At 47.1% G+C, this 24,824-nt stretch overlaps 1 protein-coding gene across 1 annotated transcript; it reads right to left on the reverse strand.

Moving 5' to 3' along the window:
- Positions 1-885: 885 nt before the first annotated feature.
- syt9a (synaptotagmin IXa) lies at positions 886-22,209 on the reverse strand (the record flags this gene model as incomplete). Its single annotated transcript, XM_084436630.1, has 7 exons — positions 22,020-22,209; positions 16,364-16,862; positions 14,524-15,079; positions 7,113-7,233; positions 4,985-5,156; positions 3,904-4,033; positions 886-954 (listed from the first exon to the last, which is right to left on the reverse strand). Exons 1-7 carry the CDS (start codon positions 22,165-22,167, stop codon positions 886-888), a joined length of 1,695 nt encoding a protein of 564 aa, XP_084292756.1. The 5' UTR covers positions 22,168-22,209.
- Between the last annotated feature and the right edge of the window lie 2,615 nt (positions 22,210-24,824).

Below are 24,824 nucleotides of genomic sequence, written 5' to 3' on the forward strand. Positions count from 1 at the left end.
ATAAAATAGCAATCATCTCTGCCTAATTACACGCAATAATACCTTAATTCAACCAATCAAGATCAGGCATATATTCACGACAGCGTTCATAATTTGATTTTGCAGTTGCCTTTTTCTCGTGGTGAGATATACTGCATTCGGTGGGTTTCATGAGCACGGAGCAGATAATGTCAACCATAAAGCAGATGTGTTTTTTTAAATAATTTTTATTAATAAATATTCATGATAACATTTGACACTTTTACCTACGGGTACTAAGTCTAGAAATGAATCGCCACTGCACGTCATGTGATCAACTGACAGAACTTCACATTCTATTCCAGGAACAGAAACAGAAACAAACAAACAGGAGAGAAGAGACCCCACCAAAAACCATGACCTCATGCACCACTTCCTTCCAAAAATGCATGGCAGTTCGACTGGTTGTAAGTACATTGTGCAACAAGACACACCCCATTAAAAACAGGTAGCAAGACTACGTTATGTAAAAAACGGTTACTTCAAACTCAGGCTTAGAGCAAACTGTTAAAACGTCCCGGGTTGTTTTGTCAGTGACTTTCTTTAGGTACCGAATAGAAAAGACAACAACCATGAACTGTATATGATCACTCAACATGCAACTGAAACCATCCAGCTCCCCATGCAAAGGTCCTCGGTCAGAGACACAGAGCTGATGTTGGTGTGTGCGTGTGTGTGTGTGTGTGTGTGTGTGTGTGTGTGTGTGTGTGTGTCTCCGGTCGCCGTTACATAACTGTCTGGCGGGCTGACCGCGAGGACCGTCTGTCTCCCCTCAGCGGTTCTCCTCCGGTTCTTCTGCGGCTGGGCTAGAACCCCTGGTTCCTGTCTGTGTGGCCGTGCTATGGGTGTGGGTCAGCGGGGTCCGGGTTATGGAGAGGGGGGCGTCTTCAAGGAGTTGCAGGACCCCGCCTGGCTCCCACCCCCGGTCGCCTGGTACTGTGTGTGTGTGAGAGAGAGAGAGAGAGAGAGAGAGAGAGAGAGAGAGAGACTCAATGTTAAGTCAATAGTGTGTGAACTAGAACATAGAGATATAGAGATGAGGTGAGTTTGCGACTAGCCTGAGGGATTATCCTTTCACATAATTTCAACGGGTAGTTGCCCAGACAGTTCCCTATAAGCCTAAGAGCAGCACTTAAGTAATTAGTGTCTCGATTAAAATTACATATGCATGAATGTGTTGAAATGGGCTGCATTCATTTCCGTTTTGGACATTTCTGTGATTGCCTATGAATCCTCCAGAGAGTTTTGGCACATAGGCCTCCCCCAAACACCCACAGTGAATACAAATATTGTCTCCGACTCCCAGCTCTCCCGAACATGAAAGCTCCAAACAGATCTGACTCGCTGCGTCGCCTGCAGATACATCCGCCGGTTTGGAAACTGGTTAGTTAAACAAGCCGGGTGAAAAAATGGCTTCCTTCCTCTTCATCTTAGCAAGGTCAGTTCTATTTTCCAGTCACAGGGTCAGTTATTTCCTTTCCTTGCTACAGTAATTGTTTTCGTTGCCAGCTAAAAGCATAAAAAGGATGCAAGCCGTTGCAGGGAACAGAAGATGAGTTAGGGAGAATACAGAGTTGCGTTTGAAGCCCCTCGCCTATCAAGCATGTTTTGAACATGAGGAACATGTTTGAACAGCCATTTTGCATGAAGAAAGAAAAGGACTTGTGAAGACAGAGCAACCTTGACTCAAATCCCTGGAGAGATGACTGCTATGGCTGCTAAATTATAGATGTCTTCCTGGTGGCTGGAACAGTAAGTAAGTAACCCTGAAGCAAACAAAAGGAGTCTTCCAAAATCTCTTATTCTCTTCCCCCTCCCCTCTCTCCTTTTGTCAGTCGTTCTATCCTTCTCTCTTTCTATTCTTCTCTCTCTCCTCTTTTTTCCCTTGAATTTCTTTGTAGACTGGGCCTTGGTTCTTGTTCTCTGTACCACAGGAGAGCTCAGTCCTTTGATGTAAACACCATTAAAGCAATTACTCTAGACTGAGTGCACATGTCACACGCACACACACACGCAGTCTCCTTCAACTTCAACTCCTCAATACTCCTCTATCTCCTCAACACTCCTCTAGCACCTCTCTATCTCCTCAACACTCTGTCTCCTCAACACTCCTCTATCTCCTCAACACTCTGTCTCCTCAACACTCCTCTATCTCCTCTGCACTCTCTATCTCCTCAACACTCCTCTATCTCATCTGCACTTCTCTATCTCCTCAACACTCCTCTATCTCCTCTGCACTTCTCTATCTCCTCAACACTCCTCTATCTCCTCAGCACTCCTCTATCTCCTCAACACTCCTCTATCTCCTCAACACTCCTCTATCTCCTCAACACTTCTCTATTTCCACAACACTTCTCTATCTCCTCAACACTCCTCTATCTCCTCAACACTCCTCTATCTCCTCAGCACTTCTCTATCTCCTCAACACTCCTCTATCTCCTCAGCACTCCTTTATCTCCTCAACACTCTTCTATCTCCTCAACACTCCTCTATCTCCTCAGCACTTCTCTATCTCCTCAACACTCCTCTATCTCCTCAGCACTCCTTTATCTCCTCAGCACTCCTCTATCTCCTCAGCACTCCTTTATCTCCTCAACACTCCTCTATCTCCTCAGCACTTCTCTATCTCCTCAACACTCCTCTATCTCCTCAGCACTCCTTTATCTCCTCAACACTCTTCTATCTCCTCAACACTCCTCTATCTCCTCAACACTCCTCTATCTCCTCAACACTCCTCTATCTCCTCAGCACTCCTCTATCTCCTCAGCACTCCTCTATCTCCTCAGCACTCCTTTATCTCCTCAACACTCCTCTATCTCCCCAGCACTTCTCTATCTCCTCAACACTCCTCTATCTCCTCAGCACTCCTTTATCTCCTCAACACTCTTCTATCTCCTCAACACTCCTCTATCTCCTCAGCACTTCTCTTCACTCCTCTTTCTCTCCCCGTCTCACAGTCTCTTCTTTACTCTCCTTCCTTCAGTGAAGCAGACGGTCTCAACCTCCCCACTCTTCTCCTAGCCCGGCGTCGCCAGCCTGATCTCGCCAGCTCACATTCTATTTCCCTCCGCAGATCAGCCTAGACATCCAACCGTTCTAACTGAATCCATTCGAACCGACATTGGTTTGTGCCAATCACAACCGTTAATCTAATATGGGGCAGGTTTAATAAGATGACGGAACAGAGGAGCGCCGTAGAGGCATTCTCGCTGATTGGTTGTAGGTCTATCCAATTGTGTCCAGAGGCATTTTGATCTACGCCCGTTGGTAACGCCCCTTGGGAATCGGAAAGCAGCTGTGAGTTTCCAGACCCTTCGCATTTTTGCGAATTGGGTCTGGCAAAGCCAGGCTACTTTTCTCCATCCACTCAAGGCTCAATCTGTCCATGACTGAAATTAAAGGAGTACTTCACCACTGGGAATCTAAAGGTCAATTGAAATTGGGTCACCTATGTAGTAGAAATGTGCAGTTGTTTGTGCAATTTGTGCCTTATGGCAAGAGAAAAGACAGAAAATGTATTTTTTTCCTCAAACGGAAGAAACCTACAACTACCACAATGCACTGCGCTCGCTATCTTTAAGTAATCATTCATAACACCGGTTGCAGTTTTGAAATCACTTAATCATCATTCAGCATGTCTTACCTCGGAATGAAAAATTCTGACAGTTTACTCTGCTGTCATATCAAGGAAAAGGTGAATGAATGATTTACTCATCTAAGACATTCAATTATGAGTTAATCAACTCAATTCCCAAATAGATCTGGGCTTACAGCCTACAAAGTCTGGAACTGTTCCTCACAATAGAGTAAAGAGTAATTATTGGCGTCCTCGATTGATTATTGTGATTATTGTGTGAGACACACACACACACACACACACATTACCTCGATTATAGGGTGCCAGTGGGCGACAGGTTTTCTGGGGTACGTTAGCATCTCGCTCCAGTGGTCTCGTCCCAGGCTTTCTGCATCGGTGCCGACCCGACACACTCCGATGACCTCATTATGGCCTACACTGTGGAGAGGGAAAGACACAGAGATCTCTGTCAATCTTCCGTCTGACGATACAGTACACATGTATACTGTCTCCACCTTCAGGGTCATAGGCAACTATAGTACCCTTGTGTGGTCACTTACAGTAGGCACAGCTGCCTATGAATAATAAAACAGTGTGATAATGGGATACTTGGTGATAATGGCTCGATGATGATGATGATGATGATGATGATGGTTAGAGCCAAATTTATGATTTAGATTTTTGATGAAAATACAAGAAAATATTGATATCATTGTTTGAATCTACTTTGAAATATGCATAGCCAAACAATGAAATGAGTAATGGATTATTGTTTACTGTCTGAGTGAACATGAAACATGAAGTGAGGAGTTAATTGAATGGTAATTTATCAATTTATGTTGACGAGGGAGTAATTGCTATCACTTGTTACTTAATGGCACGGTTGAGATGCGTGGTTCTTTGGTTTGGTAGCGACAGTTTTTTGACCGCTGTAGACAGCATAATTTGAGTTATGTGTTATTTTACTGCCTCTGATCTCTGATATGCCTTCTGATTCCGGTAAGAACTTAAGCCTACTTTTGTGCTGAAGGAAAATAATTTGATGTGAGATGACAAAGAAAAATAAACTGAACAAAAGAGTAAACTTCGTAAGTTGATTACTGTTATGCGCGTCAGCCCTGGCGCATTCCAATGAACCAAATGGGAGCAAGGAATCTATTTGGAAGTTGCTAATGATGACGATGATGATGATGATGATGATGATGGGAATAATAATAGTAAGCTGCTGGAGTGTCATCATGATATTGGAAGCTCAGTTGTGATGTTCTCCATATCACTTGCCCACACCCTGAGATCAGTCAAAGTTTAAACCCCCTTATTCCCACATCATATCTGCATATCATACAAAGATAATGTGACAGTAAACACTCGACTCGTCTGGACTCTCACCGGTCGTAGTCCATGACGGCGATGATCAGGCTGATCTGGTCGATGTTCTCTGGAGGAACATCAAAGACAATGGCTTCGTTGTAGACGGGGTTCAAAGTGTTCCTCTTGGTGGACGTCTTCCTCTTCTTCAGCCTCCGGCCATCACACATGAGGGACACCTTGACGTAGGGGTCTGAGAGAGGGAGGGAGAGAGAGAGAGAGTGGGAGAGAGAGAGAGAGGGAGAGCGAGCGAAAAAGAGAGAGTGAGACAAAGAGATGTGTAGGAGTCTGTAAAGGATGACCAAGGAGGCAATAAGACAACTGAGCAGGGTGCAAAAATTAAGGGTTTATTTAACTCAAACTGAAATTAAAGCAAGGCATCAACAGAGAATAAATAAACCAGGAGTGAAACCCACTACTTAAAAAATACCGGAAAAATATAATCCCATACACCTCTAACAGTTGCAGAGGTCTAGCTCTGGGCAGTCTGCTGGTCAAGATGGGAGACAAGCATTCAGCCCCTCAATGGAGCCATAGGCCCAGTCCCAATGTCCCCCCTAAACCCTCAAGCCCTGAGACCTCACAGACATATGTCACCTGGTAAAGTGGTTGAGTGCGAGAGGCTGCAAGGGCTCGAATTGGTATAAAAAGGAATGGGACAGCACTTGCGACATCACATTACGTTGATGTGAAAACATATTTCTTACTATTGTGGGTGTGGGGCTTTTTATACATTTTTCAATTTTACATGTTTTTCTTGTAGGCCTTCGTGTAAATTAATTTTGGACTGAGTAAAATCCCCTTTACATTATCAGAACTCTCTGTGTTACCCTCAAAACATGTCTGTTCAACTTGTTGAAATCATTTCATTTTGTGGTCATATGCGAACTACATTACTGCCTGTGATTCTTGTTTGTGATGAATCCAAAAGTATTTACTCAAGAATGACAAGACACATTTCTGCACCTCACAACTCTTTCCATATTCATGTTGGAAATCTCAATTCAAAGAACATTGCACCGAAATGAGTGATTAATGTCATACTGCTTTTAACTGGGCAATCATATGATTTAGAGCAACAGAAATCGATGTAATTTATAACCATAGCCTACATATTTTTAAACAAATCACATTATACAAACCCATGGGGTTAATAACCCTTACTTAAAAATAATGAAACCAAAATAATTATAAGGCTACTTGTGCAGATAAGCAAGTCCAGCTGAAAACATGAAAACATATTTTGTTTTGTAACGTGAACGTTAGGGTTGGTTGATCTGTCCGTGCTTGTTTATTGGCTCTTCTTCAGGTAACCCCATGTTTCACGTCACAACGATATGAACTGTGGGTAATTCCCTTAGGCAAAGTCTGCAGAAGTGCAGACTTACGGTAAGGGGGCATAAAGGGCTCAAAATGTCTGCCAGAGAGCCCCCATGCACTTGCCGATTTGACATTGGGACACCCCTAAGCCCTCGCGGACTTCGAGGGAGCGCGCCCTTAAGTCTGTGAGTCTGCAAAGGTGGACATTGGGACTGGGCCATAGAGTGTCTTTTATAAGGAGTGGCCAGCTCCAACACAACTCCATAGGGGAGCTCCCCATCATCCCCATTAATTAAACCATACAAGTGATATATATCATTAGCAATATAAAAGCTACAATCAAATGCATACAACAAGACAAGGGACATTAAGGAAAATACATTATACAAATAAGATGGGAAAGTAAACTGGGGATAAACCATATGACTACAACCCCCCTCCCTACACACCCAAGGGATGGTAGAACCAAAACCATGAGTACACCGGCTTTTGCCCCGCCCCAGTCCTTTGTCTCCACAGTCTGCCATATGCCACACTCAACAGGACTGCACAAACATTTCAGGTTTATTTAATAAAAAGGTATTTGGGTGTTATAAGAAACAAAAGCAATGTGTCTGTTATTTATTGGTCAGGAATGTATAGTGGAAAATTAATGTTGACTGTGCATAAACCAAGAAATAGCAGTGTCATGTGTGGGCCGCTACCAGGCCTCCATCACAGAGTCTTCAAATATTAATCTCATCAATAAATGCATTGTGTTGATTGTGTATTGTATAAAGCCTGTGTAGTAGCGTTGTAGCCTATAGTGTGAGATTGAGATGGGTTTTACCAGATGCTCCAGTGATGTCCATGGCCTTGAGGTTGCGAGCCTTGATCATGGTTATGGTCAGTCTGCCAGCAGTAGGCAAGTAGCAGAGGGAGAACATCAGGTCACCTAGGTCCACGTTATCCTGGGAGGAAACACAGACGCACACACGCACACACACACACACACACACACACACACACACACACACACACACACACACACACACACACACACACAAGCACTATTTAACCAACCAGTGTGAAATAGTTTATGTTCGCCTTAGCATCTTTCACATCATATGAATAAAACATACATTTAATGCGAAAACAACGATGACTACAAAATGATCAAAACCTTCAGAACCTCCTTCAGCCATGCCAGTGGTCAGTCAAAAAGTCTGGTACGAGTACTAGCTTTTATCAGACCCACGACGGTCTAGAAAACTCCGTCACAATTTTCCATGAATAGAGGCTAACGATTCTCGCCGGAGAAGACTTCAGTTCTGCTGTAAAAAGCAACACCTCAATTATCACATTCTCCAAAAATAACTTCATAGAGGAGGTGAGACCTTCTTATCACAGACGTACTCTAGAAGATTTCCACTAGAGAGCTCCTTCGAAAAATCCCCATGCAAAAATTATTTCCTTCAAATGAGTTCCTTATGAGAAGTTTTGTCTTGGCAATTATCTAACTTTGCTATGTCCAATGAAAGTCACAGAACAATTTTTCTCTTTGCAAAGCACGATTAGCGGACCCCAAAAGAGTTACCTCTCTGCTTGTTAAAGAGCTCTGCTGTTCGTCAAGCTGCGAGGTACAGATAGCCTTCACCCCCCGAACCCCCCCCCCCCCCCCACATCCCTCCCAGAAACCCCGGCGGTATCACTAAGCGCAGTCTGCTTCCTCTGACATTTACCCAGCTCTCCCTAATTGACTTCCTCCCGGGGTGCTTGGAGGTGTCAGCCAGATGAGAGGGGTTAGATCGGGCCTCCCCCCCCCCAAGGCCCCTCTCCACCAGGCGGTGGCATTTTAAGCGAGTGGGAGCACGACGGGCGCAAGGTGTGCGCTCAGGAGCAGGTCACGACCGAGCTCCTAGGAGAGCGGAAGATTATCATGTCGCCTCACGCTCCTAACCCCCCCGGGTTAACAGGCGCGGCAGGGGACGGGGCTTAAGAGTGCGCGCCGCCAAAACCCCTGGATCAAGGGATGGTCCGTGACTTACAGCCGGGGGATTCAATGAGTCACAGCGTCGCTTGCTGAAGGTTGAGCGCTTGTTGAAGGTTAAGAGCCCGTGACACACTGTCCTGTGCTAGACCCAAGCTACACTGCATGCAAGGCAAGGGGACATTTCTGCAACTAGAGACTGGTCCTGTAGAGTGGATAGAGATAAAGGGTGTATGGGGACTAGTGTCTTTTTCGTCCACTGTCCAAATAGCTGCGCATCATTACAGCACTACCTCCTCCATGCTGTATCTTCCCAGCGTCGAGGAAAACAGACCTGAGAAAGCACAGAGTGGATCCCACTGGCACTCCCCTGCTCATTTCTCACAGGCCCTATCGGTGCGAGCCCTTGCAACGCAGTGATTGTGACAAATGGGCAATATGTGTTGGGTAAGCAAACATATCTCTCTGAGCTAAAGCAATGCATCTCAACTTTGGGGTCCAGAAATCTGTTTCAATTAAATGGTGTGTGTGCGTGTGTGCGTGTGTGTGTGTGTGTGTGTGTGTGTGTGTGTGTGTGTGTGTGTGCGTGTGTGCGTGTGTGCGTGTGCGTGCATGTGCGTGTGTGTGTGTGTGTATGTGTGTGCATGCATGTGTACGTGTGTATGTGTGTGCGTGCGTGCATGTGCGTGTGTGCGTGTGCGTGCATGTGCGTGTGCATGCGCACCAGGGTGGACGACCACAGCAGCATCAGGTCACGCCAAGCGGTAAACCATGACTTTCTCAGAAAAATGATTCTGTTTTCTCTATGAATCTCAAAAGCCGTCGTCCCACTGTACTGTATACCTAAAATATTTTTTTCTCTCAGCCTGCTTGTAAGGAATCGCGCTTTGACAAACCCAAAATAGACAGAGGCTGAAGTTCAGTCTGTCTCCGACAGCTTCTCTGAGATTGTCTGGGATGTCACCTTAATAACCGCAGCCCTCTCCTATTTTGGGAGCTGTAGTTGTCGACTGCGTTAGTTACACTGGCTCTGCTGAATGTCAAGGCCTGGGATGGTGCTTGCTGCCTACACTCACTATACACAGCTTCACATCCAGCTAGCAGGACAGCAGAAATATGGATCACGTATATGATGTCCTGAAGCTACTGCGCAGTGTTCTTGGCCTTGTCTGAGAATGAGGGCTGAGAGAGGAGGGAGGAGGAGGCGTTGTTTGAGCTCTCAATAACTGTGATGCCCAGACAAAAGAACTGTCCGTTCTAATGTGTAGAGTGTGTATCTCACCAATTCTACTGTGCTCTAACTAACATAGCCAGTGGGTTTGTGTAGAGACGTGTGTGTGTGTGTGTTTACACTGTGTGTGTGTGTATGTACTGTGTGTGCATATGTGTGTGCATATGTGTGTGTGTGTGTGTGTGTGTGTGTGTGTGTGTGTGTGTGTGTGTATGTACTGTGTGTATGTACTGTGTGTGTGTGTGTGTGTGTGTGTGTGTGTGTGTGTGTGCGAGCGCGCGTTCGTACCTACATGTACATTGCGTCCGTGTGTAATTGTGATTCCGTCAACCAGCAAGTGAAAAGATACCGTATTAGATGCCTTTCATGCTGGGAAGAGAAGTTACTGTATTAATGATCTTGACAGCTTTGCAAGTCTGTTTCTAAGTTCTCTTCCTCCACACTGCTGTACCTTTTCATCTGCTGTCTCCTGCCATCATGTTTCCTCTCTCTTCTCTGTGACAGTTCAGAGAAGGGATTGTACAACTGTGATAGAGACTCGTGTAATAGGGAGCACCTCAGGTAAGTTTATATTGGTTGATTTTGTTTTTTTCTAAATAAATTCTCCATCCCGCTGTCAAATTTCTGTGTGTGAAAAATACATTTAGCTTCTGCCGAACGATTTGGAGTTGAATGATTTGGACTGTGTAGTAAAGTGCTGCTTGGTGCCACATGCAGGCAGCACAGAATTATGGGTAATGCATTTTCATTTATTTATTCATTTTTACGGAGGCCTGGATCTGGACCGCCGCTGTCTCTGATCCCCATTGTCAGTTTCATCAGTGACCTTTAAGACCGCCATCGGTCCGCGCTTCACAGCTACCTGCGGAGGTCTGCCAGGGAGCCGGTTGCCATTTGGCGAGTGCGGCCGTGTTTTGATGGATGCGTGGCGCGGGGAGCACTCCTCTGGGCGAGGGGGGGGGGGGGGGCGACAGGGGGTGGAGGGGGGGTAGTTTTGACAGAACGTCTTAGACACGGCATCCCCTTGGGGGCCTGCGCTGCGCTATAGGGCTCTTCACAGCCGAGCTCAAAACAAGGACACATCAATGCAATTCAAATGCAGTGCAGAGCATAGGCTCTCCAGTATGTACTGTGATATATTATGTATTCAGTACATGGATAGAGAGAGGGGAGGAGAGAGACAGAGAGAGAGAGAAAGAGAGAGAGAGATGACCTCGTCATTTTTGTTCATGTTTTACAGTTTTTGTTGTATGAACGTCCTTATTTACTTTCCCTCCCACATATTGTTGTTGTTGCCAGCATGATTTGTTTGTGTTTTATTTATGTTTGTATTGTAGGCGTAGTGTAGAGAGAGAGAGAAAGAGAGAGAGGGGGAGAGAGAATGAGGGAGAGAGAGAGAGAGAGAGTGAGAGAGAGAGGGAGAGAGAGAGAAGGAGAGAGATGGTTGATTGCTAGACAGGTGAGAAAGAGGTGAAGGAGGATATTGCTACGGGAGTGGAGAGATGGAGGAAGGATGAGCTCCTCAAAGAGCAACCAATTAAGCCCTGCAACATTGACCTCTCTCTCTCTCTCTCTCGCTCTCTCTCACACACACACACACACACACACACACACACACATACACACGCACACACAGAAGACAAAAAAATGCTGAATCTACGTGTGGTCAACATATTCAAGAGACGTCCAATTATCTCTGTGAGCCTACAGGAAGTGGTGGAGAGGAGGCAGGGCAGCATGGGAGAGGGAGAGGGGGAGGGAGAGGGAGAGGAGGAGAGGAGAGGAGAGGAGAGGAGAGGAGAGGAGAGGAGAGGAGAGGAGAGGAGAGGAGAGGAGAGGAGAGGAGAGGAGAGGAGAGGAGAGGAGAGGAGAGGAGAGGAGAGGAGAGGAGAGGAGAGGAGAGGAGAGGAGAGGAGAGGAGAGGAGAGGAGAGGAGAGGAGAGGAGAGGGGAAACTATGTTAACAAGGCAGCAGGGAGACTAAGCTGAGATAATATTCCCTGAATACACTCAGGAATTTCTGAACTGTTCTAAAGCTCTCCTCACATCAGGGCCGCCCAAAGACATTTTTATTGAGGCGTGAGTGGTTGGATGGAGTGACCTCTTCATTGGTTTATCGTGGAGGGGGGGACTGAGGGGGAAGACGAGTCATTGGCCCATCACAGCTACTTGACAACAGAGCAGAAGGCTATCTCCGACACAAACATCCCAGGATGAACAATGAGTCACATTACTGGGGCGGGTGAGAGAGTGGGGGGGTCACTTGGGTTCAACACTCATGCAAGACTAATGGCCGCTTTCCAGATAAACACCATCAATTGTCGTCACCAGCGAGTGGAGAACAGAGGCGGAGGAGTGCCTTGAGAGGGGAGGAGTAACACTGACCTCATGACTGATTCATAGCTTCTGTTTCCATTGAATTACAGTATAAATTCACTTGCGGTACAATCTCAAACCATTCCCAGCCACTCTGGGGTTATGCCCCTGCAGAAGCATTCAAAGGGAAGCCAGACCATACCGTACATGACTTCCTGGGAGTGCACCTGAACAACAAACTGGACTGGACTGTCAACACTGAGGCCATATATAGGAAAGGACAGAGCAGACTGTTCTTCCTCAGGAGGCTCAGGTCCTTCGATGTGTGTAGCAGGCTGCTGAGGATGTTCTACCAGTCTGTGGTAGCAGCACACTGTTCTTTGCCGTGGCCTGCTGGGGAGGCAGCATCACGTCTGGGAATCAAACAAACTGAACAGGCTGGTGAGGGGGGCCGGCTCTGTCCTGGGGCAACAACTGGACAGCCTGGAGGCTGTGGTGGACAGGAGGACGAGGGACAAACTGAAGTCTACTCTAAACAACCCCTCCCACCCCCACCATGACGAGCTGAGGCAAATGAGGAGCACCTTCAGCCACAGGCTCCTCCCACCCAGGTGTAATACGGAGCGGTTCAGACGTTCCTTTGTGCCAGCTGTATGTATGTGTATAACTAAACATCTATACAGCCTGGATGTATGTAATGTATGTATATATGTATATATATATATGTGTACTACTAGACATATCTATTTATAGAGATTGGATCTGTATGTACACATTTTCATTCTATTCTATTCTTTTCTATTCTATACTGTACACATGCTGTACATGTGGATGTATACAGTCCCTGCTCTTCCTCTTTATTATGCTTACTACTTACTACTGTAATTTTTAATTTGATCTCTCTACATAGACTTTTTTCACACACACACGTATGCACACGCACACACGCATGCCTGCACACACACACACACACACACACACACACACACACACACACACATACACATATTGGTGTGCATGAGTGCCTTGAGTGTGTGTGTTAGAGACGCTGTGAGGCAGAGAGAGATCACTCTACCCAGCATCCTCCATTGATCTAGCATCCCTGACCTCCCCGCATTAAAATTAATTCTCTGCTGTAATCAATAACAGGAGAGACGCCTGATGAATGCCAGTGACTTTGGCCATGAAAAATATAGCAGGACCAATGGCACATTCCAATTAATGTAGCTCACACAGAGCGAGGAGAACACTGATTGACCTGTAGCTCCCTAGTACACAAAGTCAATCAGTGCAATCACTGGAGGCTACCTCATAAATATCTGTTTCCATTGTTCCTGACAAGATAGATTTGTCGGATGGGTATCAGTCTGCTTTAGAAGGATGAGTTATCAAAAAATCATTCAGAACAGTGTTGGGGGGGGGGGGGCTATCAAGCTACAAAGAACATTTAAGGTGCATGCACTCAGAGAGAGAGAGAGAGGGGGGAGGGAGAGAGGGAGAGAGAGAGAAAGAGGAGAGAGAGAGAGAGAGAGAGGAGAGAGAGAGAGAGGGGAGAGAGAGGGAGAGAGAGAGGGAGAGGAGAGAGAGGGAGAGAGAGAGGGAGAGGAGAGAGAGAGAAAGAGAGAGCGAGAGAGGGAGAGAGAGAGAGAGAGAGGAGAGAGAGAGAGAGGGAGAGAGAGACAGAGAGAGAGAGAGATGGAGGGAGGCCTGATGACAGCCTTGCTGAAGACGATGGCCTTGGAGGGAAGTAATTTCCCCTCATTAGACAGGCTCTTGTCAGCGCTGTCACACATATTCCGAGCTGTCCATCAAACACACACACACACACACACACACACACACAGACACACACACACACACAAACACACACACACACAGCTGAAAATACCTCACCAAAATACCTAACCACAGAGCGATGAGACACCGAGCACACAGCTCACTACCTCAACATCACCTAGCCATGAGACGGCCTCCTGCTGCCGCTCCGTTAGAAATAACCGCGCCCGGCTGGAATGACGCAACCCCGCTTAACCCATCATTCGTCGGCGCCACGCACGGATTGTTCCGTGTTTACTGAACCCTGTGTTCCTAATAGCGCTTCTCTGAAATGCACCTGACATCTTCAAAACGGCGTAACCTTAAGGGGAGACACGGTATTGTGTTACTGTAATGCAGCAGGATCTCTCGGCAGCGTGAATGTCATGACATCGATCTGATACCCCCCCCCCCCCCCCCAAGTCTCCCCAGCACCTCGCTACAAATAGAACAGAGTCATCACAGGAGAGAATCCTCTTTTCTCAACGTTCAGACCTGTTCGCCTCGCACACCCGCATATGGCTCTCCCATTATCCAGAGCTGTCAGCTCACCACGCTCCCTTTTCTCTCCCTGTAAAGACTCTTTTTAATTGGGCAGGGTCTGTCGGCTATCTCCCGTAGGCTCATGACAGAAAATGAAACACATTTCTCCATTGTAAGTGAGAAGGAATCTTACCGTGGGCTATACAGAGAATATTTAATTGCTCCATTATTACTTATTCATTGTCATTTTCATAGTATCTATATCTGTACAGTGTACTTTATATATAACCATATGTGTTAGTCATAGCTTCCAACCACACTGTGTTCTATGAACAGATGGCCGATACATTTATTCTCCATGGTGAGATCAGACTTAACAAAATGTCTTAAGGTGACCACGAAAGCGAGGAGGTAGGAGTTGACTCACCGAGGATACGTACTGGATGTCCCGACACAGCTTGGTCTCGCGGGGGAAGTCGACCAGATCCAAGAAGTTGTCCACCACCACCTGCCCGATGATGTCGTGACGCGAGAAGCGATCAAAGTCGTAGACGCTGAAGTGGAGCTTGCGCGTGGGCAACTCGCTGTACGCCACGGGGAACAGGAAGACCTCGTCGAACACGGGGTTGAGCGTCTTGCGGTGCACCTTGGTCTGGTGCTTGGTCTTCCTGTCGGGCAGCAGGTAGATCTTGACATAGGGGTCGGAGGTTCCGGAGAAGTCCTTGGCCGGCAGGTCCTGGGCCTTGTGGATCTTGACGATCAGCTGCTCCAGGTCGCAGTCGAACTTGAGGATGAAGTGGAGGCGGCCGCAGCCCCCGCCCCTCCGGCCGCCATCGTCACCCTCCAGCGAGCGTTGCTTGTAGAGCTCCGGTTTGAGGCGGCCCAGACCCAGGCCCATCCCCGTCAAAGAGTCCTGCCTCTGGAACTGGGCCACGTTGAAGTCTGGGTTGGACAGGTTCATCTGCCTCCGGATGGAGCTTTGACTGTCAGGATGAAACGGACACCAACTCGCGTTTAAAAAAAACAGCACTGGATTACTGAGATAGAAAGTAACCCTGCAGCTTAGCACAGCTAGTTTGCTAAAACACTGTATTTGGCAGCTCCTACAGCATGTCAAAAGCAGTGTATTGATTTTCTTTCAAGAAGAACCAACTTCCAGCTGGATTCAAACTGAGACACAAAGTCATAACCCTGTGGGACCCTTTGGGGGATAGATGAATCACCGCTGCTGGGTGTCCACACCTCAGCAACGGCTCAATGTGTCAACAGAGTTCTGACAGCTGATTCTCTGCATCTGGTTAGTCTCTCACCGGACTCAAATATTACATTGAATCGCTGAGCTCCGCATACTACATAATAGAGTCTGTGCCACTTCACCGCCCAAGCTGGTGTTCAGTGGGCGTATCGACGGGTCAAAATTGAAAGAGTGACAGGTCGTAGCAGCAAATGAGAGATGCTAGCCCAGCTTAGATGGGTGGGGCATATCTACGGGTGGGAATGCCTGAACGCTAAAGTCATTACTCATTGCCGTTGCCGGGATTCAAGCGCTACCAATGAATTGCCAGGATTTGAACACCGGATTTTTGCATGTGTCGCAAGTGTCCCAGACCCATAGAGAGATCTGCAGCATGCAGTAAAGTAGTTAGTGTAGCTTACGTATTGTGTCAGCGAAAGAACTCTCATGGGTCTGCCGTTGAGACTAGCGCCTGGTGCATTGATGCCAGTGACAGTGTGATGAGATTTCAAGGTGACATGACTGAACCACAGGCTGTTGGATTGAAGATTTTATTGAGCTAAGAGTGTCATGCTACTGAGATGACCAAGTAGGGTTAACAACCATACCATAGTATGTAGCAATGTAACATTAACAGGGCCTGTCAAATCAAATCAAAACAAACTTTATTTGTATAGCACATTTCATACACAGATGCAACCCAATGTGCTTTACAGAGAGCAATGGGGGTGGGGCATACCCCTACATATTTCAGAAGGAAGTAAAACAAAATAGTTTCACCCGGGGACCAGAAAAGTGAATTGTAAAAATTCTTCCCAGACCTCTCTCAACAAGACGATCGAGAAAGCTCCTGGAAAATGTTTGTCTATTGGCTAAGAACATATACAGAGCAATAAACATGGGCAAGAAAGACATGACTAACAGGAGAGTGCACAAATAGTTACAGAGAAGTTGCCTATATGGTAGGCCAATATGTGTTAGCTATCCCTGTAGTTTCTAATATGATATTTCAGTGAGTAAGTGTCCTACTCACCCGATCTCAGACATGCGGACAGATGGCGGGGGCTCGGTAGTCTGCCTCTGTATGCGAGGGTTAGTGTGCAGCCCGTTCTCCCGGCCTTTGCTCTGGGCGTCCAGGGGGATGTCCGGAGATGTGTGGCTGATCTTCATGGCAGCCTCGGGGGTGGCCAAGACCGTGGGAGGCGGAGACGCGGGCGACAGCGGCGCCTCCACCGACGCCGCCGACGCCACGGGGGTGGGCTCCCGGACGACGGAGCAGCGCGCCGACTCACGGCGGTTGTGCGGCGGTGGGTCCACGGCCGTGTACAACGGCTCCCGCTGGGGCTGGAAGGGCATGGGGACCAGGGGACGCATGGGGGAGCTGAGGTGGCCGTGCACCTCCTTGGCGCCGGGCGAGAGGCCTCGCTCCCTCCATGGGATCCAGCACAGCTTCCACGAGACGAAGAGCGAGACGCCGAACAGGGCCAGGCCGCAGGCCGTCACCACCAGAGACAGCAGGCTCACCGACACCTCTACAGGTCGGAGAGGGTGGAAGAGAAGAGGACAGGGAGGGGGAGGGTAGAGTCACATGGTGAGGTACAGCACAGTACAGTATCACACATTGCCCTGCCAGGCTTTTCTCGCTCACTCTCTGTGGCTCTTTATCACCGTCACATTTGACATTTTAATATGAATACTTGTAAAAAATCTGCACATGTTAAGTCATTCTGCACATTCTAAGTAACTTCTTTTAGCAGCGGGGCAGTGTTTTTTTTTAAGACCTGTCAGAGGGATGGTCCACCGATCAAATCACAGTGCGCTAATTGAAAAAAACCTGGGGGCTTTTAATTACAAGTGTGCTCTCCCCTTCGCTGTTTCTTAAAAAGAGTCCATGACGAGCTTCATTAGGATTAACCAAATTTGTTTAATTATCTCCACCGGAGTGTCGTCGTGGTCCCCCAGGTCCCGATTGCACTTGCTGCTGTAAACCGCTGTCCTCGGCTGATAAGAGCCCGGCGCCGAGACAATGCGCTGAAGAGAAACGCTGCCAAACTGCAGACCCACAGAGCCCCAGGCTGCTTCACAACAAGACCACCTGCCTCCCACAATGGCCGCTTATGACCTGCAACGTTTCCTTAGTGAAGTTAATGACAGCATGACGGATGGATGCTTCGCTGTGGTAGTGCTGGTGTGTGCGAAGAGATGCCTTGTAAAATGTTACTCCAAACCTATAAACATCCCTATAAAAAAAGCCATTAGGCCTATATGGCGTTATGTTCTGAGGAATGAGGAGCGTTGTCTTTGAGATACTTACAGCTTCGTCAACGGCAACGCCATCTAACGAGGTGGTGTGAAACTGAAACGTGAATATAAATATGAGCTTACAAATCACAAGAGACTTTGGGTCCCTTGCTGAAGAGACGACTAATTAGGAGGAGGTCTGCAGAGACCGCTCAGGGGCAGCTGTGTTCCCATGAGGTGTGTTCTGAGCCTATCATGCCAGATCTTCCAAATAAAAGTTAAAAATTAAAATGTGCTCTGATAAATAATACAGCGTGCTCATTCACACTCGCACAGGATCTCCCAGTCGAGGGAGTCGGTTGAGTCACAAACAATGAATGAATCATCTCAGGGCCTCCACAGCAGTCACAGGAAATTAGAGAGTTCCGCGTTTCAGGAATTCATTATCCTGGATGGTTCCAGCTCTCACCCTTGGAACGTCTAAGGAGCTTGTCAGCCTTGTCAGCTCAGAAGTCGAGCATTGTGCCAGAAACACAACCTCGTCTACTGGGAGACTTGACCGGCCTAATCAATCCACACGACTGGACACGACAATCTGGGGTTTTGTCTGCACCACAATGTACAGTACCATGATTGGAGTAGATTTCCATGATGGAAATGAAGTGAAAATAACTCCTTAATACTTGGCTTGGAGCACTGAGAGAGGGTTGGGTACAATATGACAGTAGGTAGCCCTGTGGTCAGACCAGTTATCAAAATGTTGCCGGTTCAAAGTCAGGCCGGGCCACTTGACAAGAGGGGAACTTAACCCATGTCTGAAGGCTGCTGGCCCTTGCTGACCGGCTGACCAATTGTAGAAAACAGAAGAGCAGAAGACCAATTTCCACTTGGGGGTTTAATACAGTATCAAATGTTAATACAATAACAAAACAAAGAAACAAAACAAATAAGTGTGGAACTGTCTTTCACCATCTTGTTCCATAACATGGTGTTCCACCCTCATTAAAACGATAGACAGGAGCCCCAGGGTCTGCACTTAGGCAGATAAAGTGATGAAATGAGGGTTTCTCTAATTAATCCACAGGGAGATACTGTAGCTTCATAGATGAGCAGGACGATCAGGATGGATGCAAAGTGACTAACCACGGGGATCTCCTCCGCACTTAGGATCCTATCTGCTACCAAAACAAGGTCTGACCATGTGCGATATCCTGCCTCACTGGCTTTCATTGAGCACATCTTAATTAAATCTCATCATAGACCTTTAGGGGCAACGGGCAAAGGAAAGCAACTCTGCAATCAGCGGGTACATTGGCGAATGCGTCGAAGGGCAATAAAAAATAACTAAGGTTGCACGTCTTCCTCTTTTCTAATGGCTTTAATGGATTTAACGAGTGTTCAGGTCCAGTGAGGAGGATCCGGTCATTAGGTGGTCTGGATAGGGGTCTGTGAGGATAGCAGGCCAGTCTAGGAACTGAGCCATATGGCCCAGCTCACACACAGGGCTAGAGGCCACGCCAGCTACTTTTAATTGGCATCAAAGGCACAGTGGTAGTTTAGGAGCATTACATATGCCCTGTGAAGGTTGAAGGTAGAGGTGAAAAACACTAGGATTGATCGATAGCTGCCGCCTCCAATACCACAAAGATGAAAGGCTTACATTGTTAGAAATAAATGCTTAAATGATTGAACCAATACCAGAGTCTGCCTAGCTCAACTTTTTTTGTTGTTGTTTTTTTTACCTGTGATACGGGAGTGTTTTCTATCCTAGTGATGATGGAGATTAGTGCAGGGAGGCCGGCGAGCATTGCTGAGATCTGAGGCCATTGATCCTCAGGCCCTCAGTTCGCCTGGCAGCTTGCCCTGGCGCTGCCTCCAGGGCAGAAATCATATTGACACATAGAGGGACTCAGAAAGCCCTGAACATATCTGTCCACAAATATTCAATACAGAGAGAGAGAGAGAGAGAGAGAGAGAGAGAGAGAGAGAGAGAGAGAGAGAGAGAGAGAGAGAGAGAGATAAGAGAGAGTGCAAACCCATCATCAAGCCACTGCTGATACAGCAATAGGGTGCAGCTCCAGGCCCACCTGTGGTTTTCTCTGCCTCGTCCCTCAAGGTAAAGTCTGTGGGAACGTCTCTCCAGCAGCGTCTCATGTACAGTCTGCCTACTGTATGTTAAGCTGTGCAAAGCTTACCCTGCAATTCCTGTTTGGATGTGGTGAAGTACGGTTGTTAAATGATCTATGCCAGGCCAAAGGCATTGGTGTACACAGCGTAGAAAATGGCACTGCGAAGTAGGGGGATAACTGCAGCCACCTTTTCCATTGAAGGACAACAGCGGCCTTGGCAAAACACCACTCCTGAGGTTCCTATGGAGAAAGGCCTATGTAGGAGCCTCGAATACATAAGACTGAATTTGATTGAATTTCATGAGAACAAAGCCACTCCCTTGATATGGGAGCACTATAGAGGCTCAATCGTGAAGATAAGAATTATCTTTCAACAGCCACTCACAGGGCGTGGATTCTGGACTCACGGGCATGGAGTGTCTTAATTTCCCCCGAGGCTTTGTATTAAACAGGTTACGCTCTATGGCTAGTACACACATGTACTCTGTGCCTGTGTCTAGCAACAAGCTCAATACATAAAGCAGCCCAGTGGAGTCTAAAGGGCTATTCGCTAAACCATCAAAGACACAACAATGATTTAAACTTACAGTAGATCTTTTAAACTTAAAATGTACTGCCCTTGTTCGATCCAGGCCCGGATTTAAGGGTGTACAGGCCAGCGATGGACCCTGCTCACTCAAAATGTAATATGTCCCCTCCTCAACTGATTGTTTCTGAGTCATGTGACATTGTACAATTGCAAAAAGATATGCCTTGTCAAGGTCCAAAAATGGTCATGTTGACTGACTGACCAATCAAATGTACCATCAGAAAACAGGGCCTTGACCTCCTCAGTGTCCTGCCCTTCTTGTAGCGTACCTCACATCTAGCAGTCACACCACGAACTTCCTGATCTTCACGCCGGTTTCATCTTCTTATCCCTATCATTTTATTGAGATGCCAATCACCAGAGGCCCAGAGGCCCAGCTTGTCTGTTATTAAACCCAGGGCCTGTGACCCCCTGGAAACCAGCGGCTGACCTCGGTTCAATATCCTCACTTTAGACGCTCCACCTAGCTGTCGACGTAGAGACAGAGGTGAGAGGGACACATGGGTTTGGGGAGATGTGTGTGCCGAGGGTCAAAGGTGGAGAATTGAGGGGAGCAGCAGAGAAGATGGAGGGTAGAGGGCATGAGAGAGGGTAAAGGAGTCCAGGTGTCAGAGGTATGTGTGGTAGAATGATCCAATGACCATCACCACTGCCAGGTAAGTGAGAGAGCATTATATAGGCCTGCCATCTATGGATCGTTATATTAATGATAAACGAGATATTACCTCAGGGGCTATGTTCCCAGTCTGATTACATAATGGCAAGCCACTGGTTGGCTTAATGTGTCCAGTGAATCCGAATTAATGACATTTATGGTGTACAGCAATGCCTTTCTTGTCAATAGTAAGTGGTAAATAGTAGGATCGTGCAATTAGTAAATGGTAAATTTACCAAAAAGCTACATTTCTAGTCAGTAGGGTAGGTTACAAATAGGCTCACAAAATCACATTCTCAACAACGTGCGCGCTTCAGTGATGATGCATGGCGCCCCGCTGTCTCTAGATGCGAGCTCTAGCTACTTGTAGTCTCCCAATTAGTCCCAAAACGTGCTCTGTCTCGTGTTTAGCACGCAAGTGCGCACAGTCTCGGTAAATGAGTCGCTTAGATTCTTCAGTGATGATGGGAAAAACGAATCTGGTTATACTGTAACTTTGGAGGGAGATCTAGAAGGGAGGGGGTCCCTATGTGAAAGCAAGCTCGAATCTTCTCTGGACATGCAGGATTTAGGCGATCATTACATGTATCTCAGATAGACCATAATATAAATAATATCATATAAAATGATAGACAGAAGCCCCATAAACTGATCATCGAGATTTGGCAGAAGCACACCGATTAAGGATTGCAAAGATAAATACAAAAAACGCTGTAGCCTACTCAATAGCTTTTCAATTATAATATTTAGAGACTAAAACCCTGAATGTATGCTATACGCCTATGTCCCATATAGGCCTACAACACTTTATTAAAATTCGGACATCATTTATCAAAGCATTACTTCAAGTCACTAAATGGCACAAAACATTTTTTTTTAATTCCCCGTTGTATCAATGCAACAAGTTACAGTAGGCTATGCTGGACCCCTATTAACTTGCTCAATTGAGCTTCACGTGCTCGTGCTGTAAGAAGGCGGCGACACATGTAGTCACACATAACGATTAACCTACACACGGAAACTACATAACCTACAGACGGAGACAAATAGGTAGGCTATAGCACGTATGCCTTACCTGAGTCTGTGTATCGCGGTCTGGCGAGGTCTCGGAAATAATAAATGAAATCCGGACAGTTATCATTCTGCACTTCTCCTTTAGAGCAGAGATCTGACAGGAGTTCTAGTGCCTTTTGACAAATCTCGTCGTCTCTGTCGCCAGGCATTTCCCACCAGCATCCTTCTGAATGGAGGGGCTCTACGGCACCACCACACAATGCCCGCCCTAGAATCACCTACTCCCGCAGCTGAACACAACTCCACTGGTCAGTTGTCCTCCGCAGCTCAACAGCCCGTAAACCACCCCAGTCCGTCTACCAGAACCAGAGTCTATCGGCACATGGCCATTCAGCACATGAGAACGATGCAACAATCTAACAATTCTCAAAAAACAATCATAATATTCCTTTGCTTCCCAGAATCAATCATCATTTTATCCAAGTAGACATCCAAACAATTGCAAATTTCCACAAAGAATCACACAACCGAGCAAAAGTCTTTACAATTTGAGCCACCGGTTGAATTCCCGGTCGCGCAGCGCCTCTGCGGCTCTGTGCGCTGTCCACTCCCGCTCAGTGCTGAAAGGTGCACGCGCTATCTCGAGCGGGGCTGCCGTTTATCCAACCCAAGCGCGCGCAGTCTGCGCACAATCCCTGACGCTGAATGGTTCAAAGCGTCAAAGCGCTACACGTAATACCCGCGCTTGATCTCTCCCCAGCCCAGCGCTCTGATTGCGCCGCCGCAGCCCCCTGAGACCCCGCGGGCTGGCTTCCAAACAGACGTCAAGAGTGACGCCCAACTGGCACGAGATCGTACTGATTAGTAGGCTATGTTTATAGATCAATACAGCAAATCAAACCCAAATACACACACGCAAGCACACACACGTACATACACACACACACGCACACACACGCACGCGACACACACACACGCGCGCACACACAGTACAGTCTCTCTGGACAGCTCTAAAAATGTGAGTCGCAATAATGTGGGTTCGATTTCACATAATTGCTCCATATTTCCAGCGGGTTGTGGAGTGTCATTATGTGGAGGTCCTATGAGGACCAACTCATTTTAGATCTATCTTGTTTATATAGATTCGCTCAACTGGTTCACTCAATTTTAGTTGCACGCTCAATTGTATCCTTTGTCCGTTCATATCAGTGTGTTTGACAGGCATGGTGATTACCATAATGCATGCTTGTGTGTGTGAGAATGTGTCTGTGTATGCATGTGTGTATGGGTCTTCATTTGCATCTCAATAGGCTAATGGCGCACCCATAACACCTCAGCATAACTGCTTTCTTCACATATGAAAGGTAATCATTATTCAGTGATTTAACATTAACCCCAGTAACCACTTTACAGATGAATCAAAACAGCACATACCCGGCATGTATATTGAACAGTCCATCACTGAACAAGAAGCACAGCCAAAGGCTGCTGTTATCAAAGTACCATACACAAAGGCAGCGTTGGCTATGAATGAAAGCTATTTCCATGCGCCAGTTATTTCACTCTGAACTATTAACATCCGTAACCAATGAGAGTGTGCACGTTAACGCCATGTGACAGACATTGTCATGTGCAGGACCCCCACGGTCATCTCCTGAGGTCTGTGTTGTGGAGGTCTGTGTTGTGCGAGACCAGTGTAATGGATGTGTCTCATGGTCCCAACAGAGCTGGTGCACACACACTAGCTTTATGCCCCCCCCCCTTTGAGGAATGATATACAGTTGCTACAGTTCTATGCGTAGTTATCTCATATCTCTCTCCGCAATTATCACATCACACGGTACATCAAACAACAGGAGATTACAGAGGTGTTCAGAAACAGCCTCATTAGTGAGGTTCCCGGTACCACGGGAAGATGTGGAAATGGCGCTGGAGTCTTTGTGACGGAACAACCATGCTGATTTGATTCCCGCTTCTCAAAGTTGTTCTTAGTAGGGCGTCTTTGTCTAAGCAACATGCTCAAGATGAAGATGTTCTGATAGCCAGCATTGTGTGTTTGTAAGAGAGAGAGAGTGTGTGCATGTGTGTGTGTGTGTGTGTGTGTGTGTGTGTGTGTGTGTGAGAGAGACAGACAGACAGAAAAAGAGAGAGAGAGCATATGTGTGTGTGTGTGTGTGTGTGTGTGTGTGTGTGTGTGTGTGTGTGTGTGTGTGAGAGAGAGAGAGAGTGTGGAAGGGATAAATACTGTTTGAGCTTGTTCTGCGAAGAACAAAGAGGGCAGCAGCGTTTTGCCATCAAAAACGCATGTGCACACACACACACACACACACACAGGCACGCACAGGCATAGACACACACACACACAGGCACGCACACACACACACACACACACACACACACACACACACACATACACACGAATCCCAGTGTGTGTTCATACTCCCGCTCTGCCACTGTACAAAAGATAAGCCGTTAAGCTGTGCCTTCACACCTGGATTCAGGGGGAGGGGATTACCCTTAAAGACATCACACAACAGAATGTTTACGGTAATACAAGCAGAGCCGCGCTGGCATGGTCAATCTGCTAAAGCACTCCATTTGATCCGTTACTTTCTACTTTCTTCTCCGGTATGTGTATCCCTGTCTTGACTGTTATAGGTGTGTGGGGGGGGGGGAGAGGGGGGGGGGGGGGGGGGGGGGTGCTAAGGCATGTGTGGTGAGACTCTCTGCATAGCCACAGCTTTCTTGGTGTCCATGGCAACTACCAGTCAGCAGGGCCCTCTTTTCGCCTTTACCTCTGCGGTCTCTCCCTCTCTCTCTCTCTCTCTCTCTCTCTCTCTCTCTCTCTCTCTCTCTCCGTCCACCC

The sequence above is a fragment of the Borostomias antarcticus genome (assembly GCF_949987555.1).
Source record: "Borostomias antarcticus genome assembly, chromosome: 4".
Lineage (NCBI taxonomy): Eukaryota > Metazoa > Chordata > Actinopteri > Stomiiformes > Stomiidae > Borostomias > Borostomias antarcticus.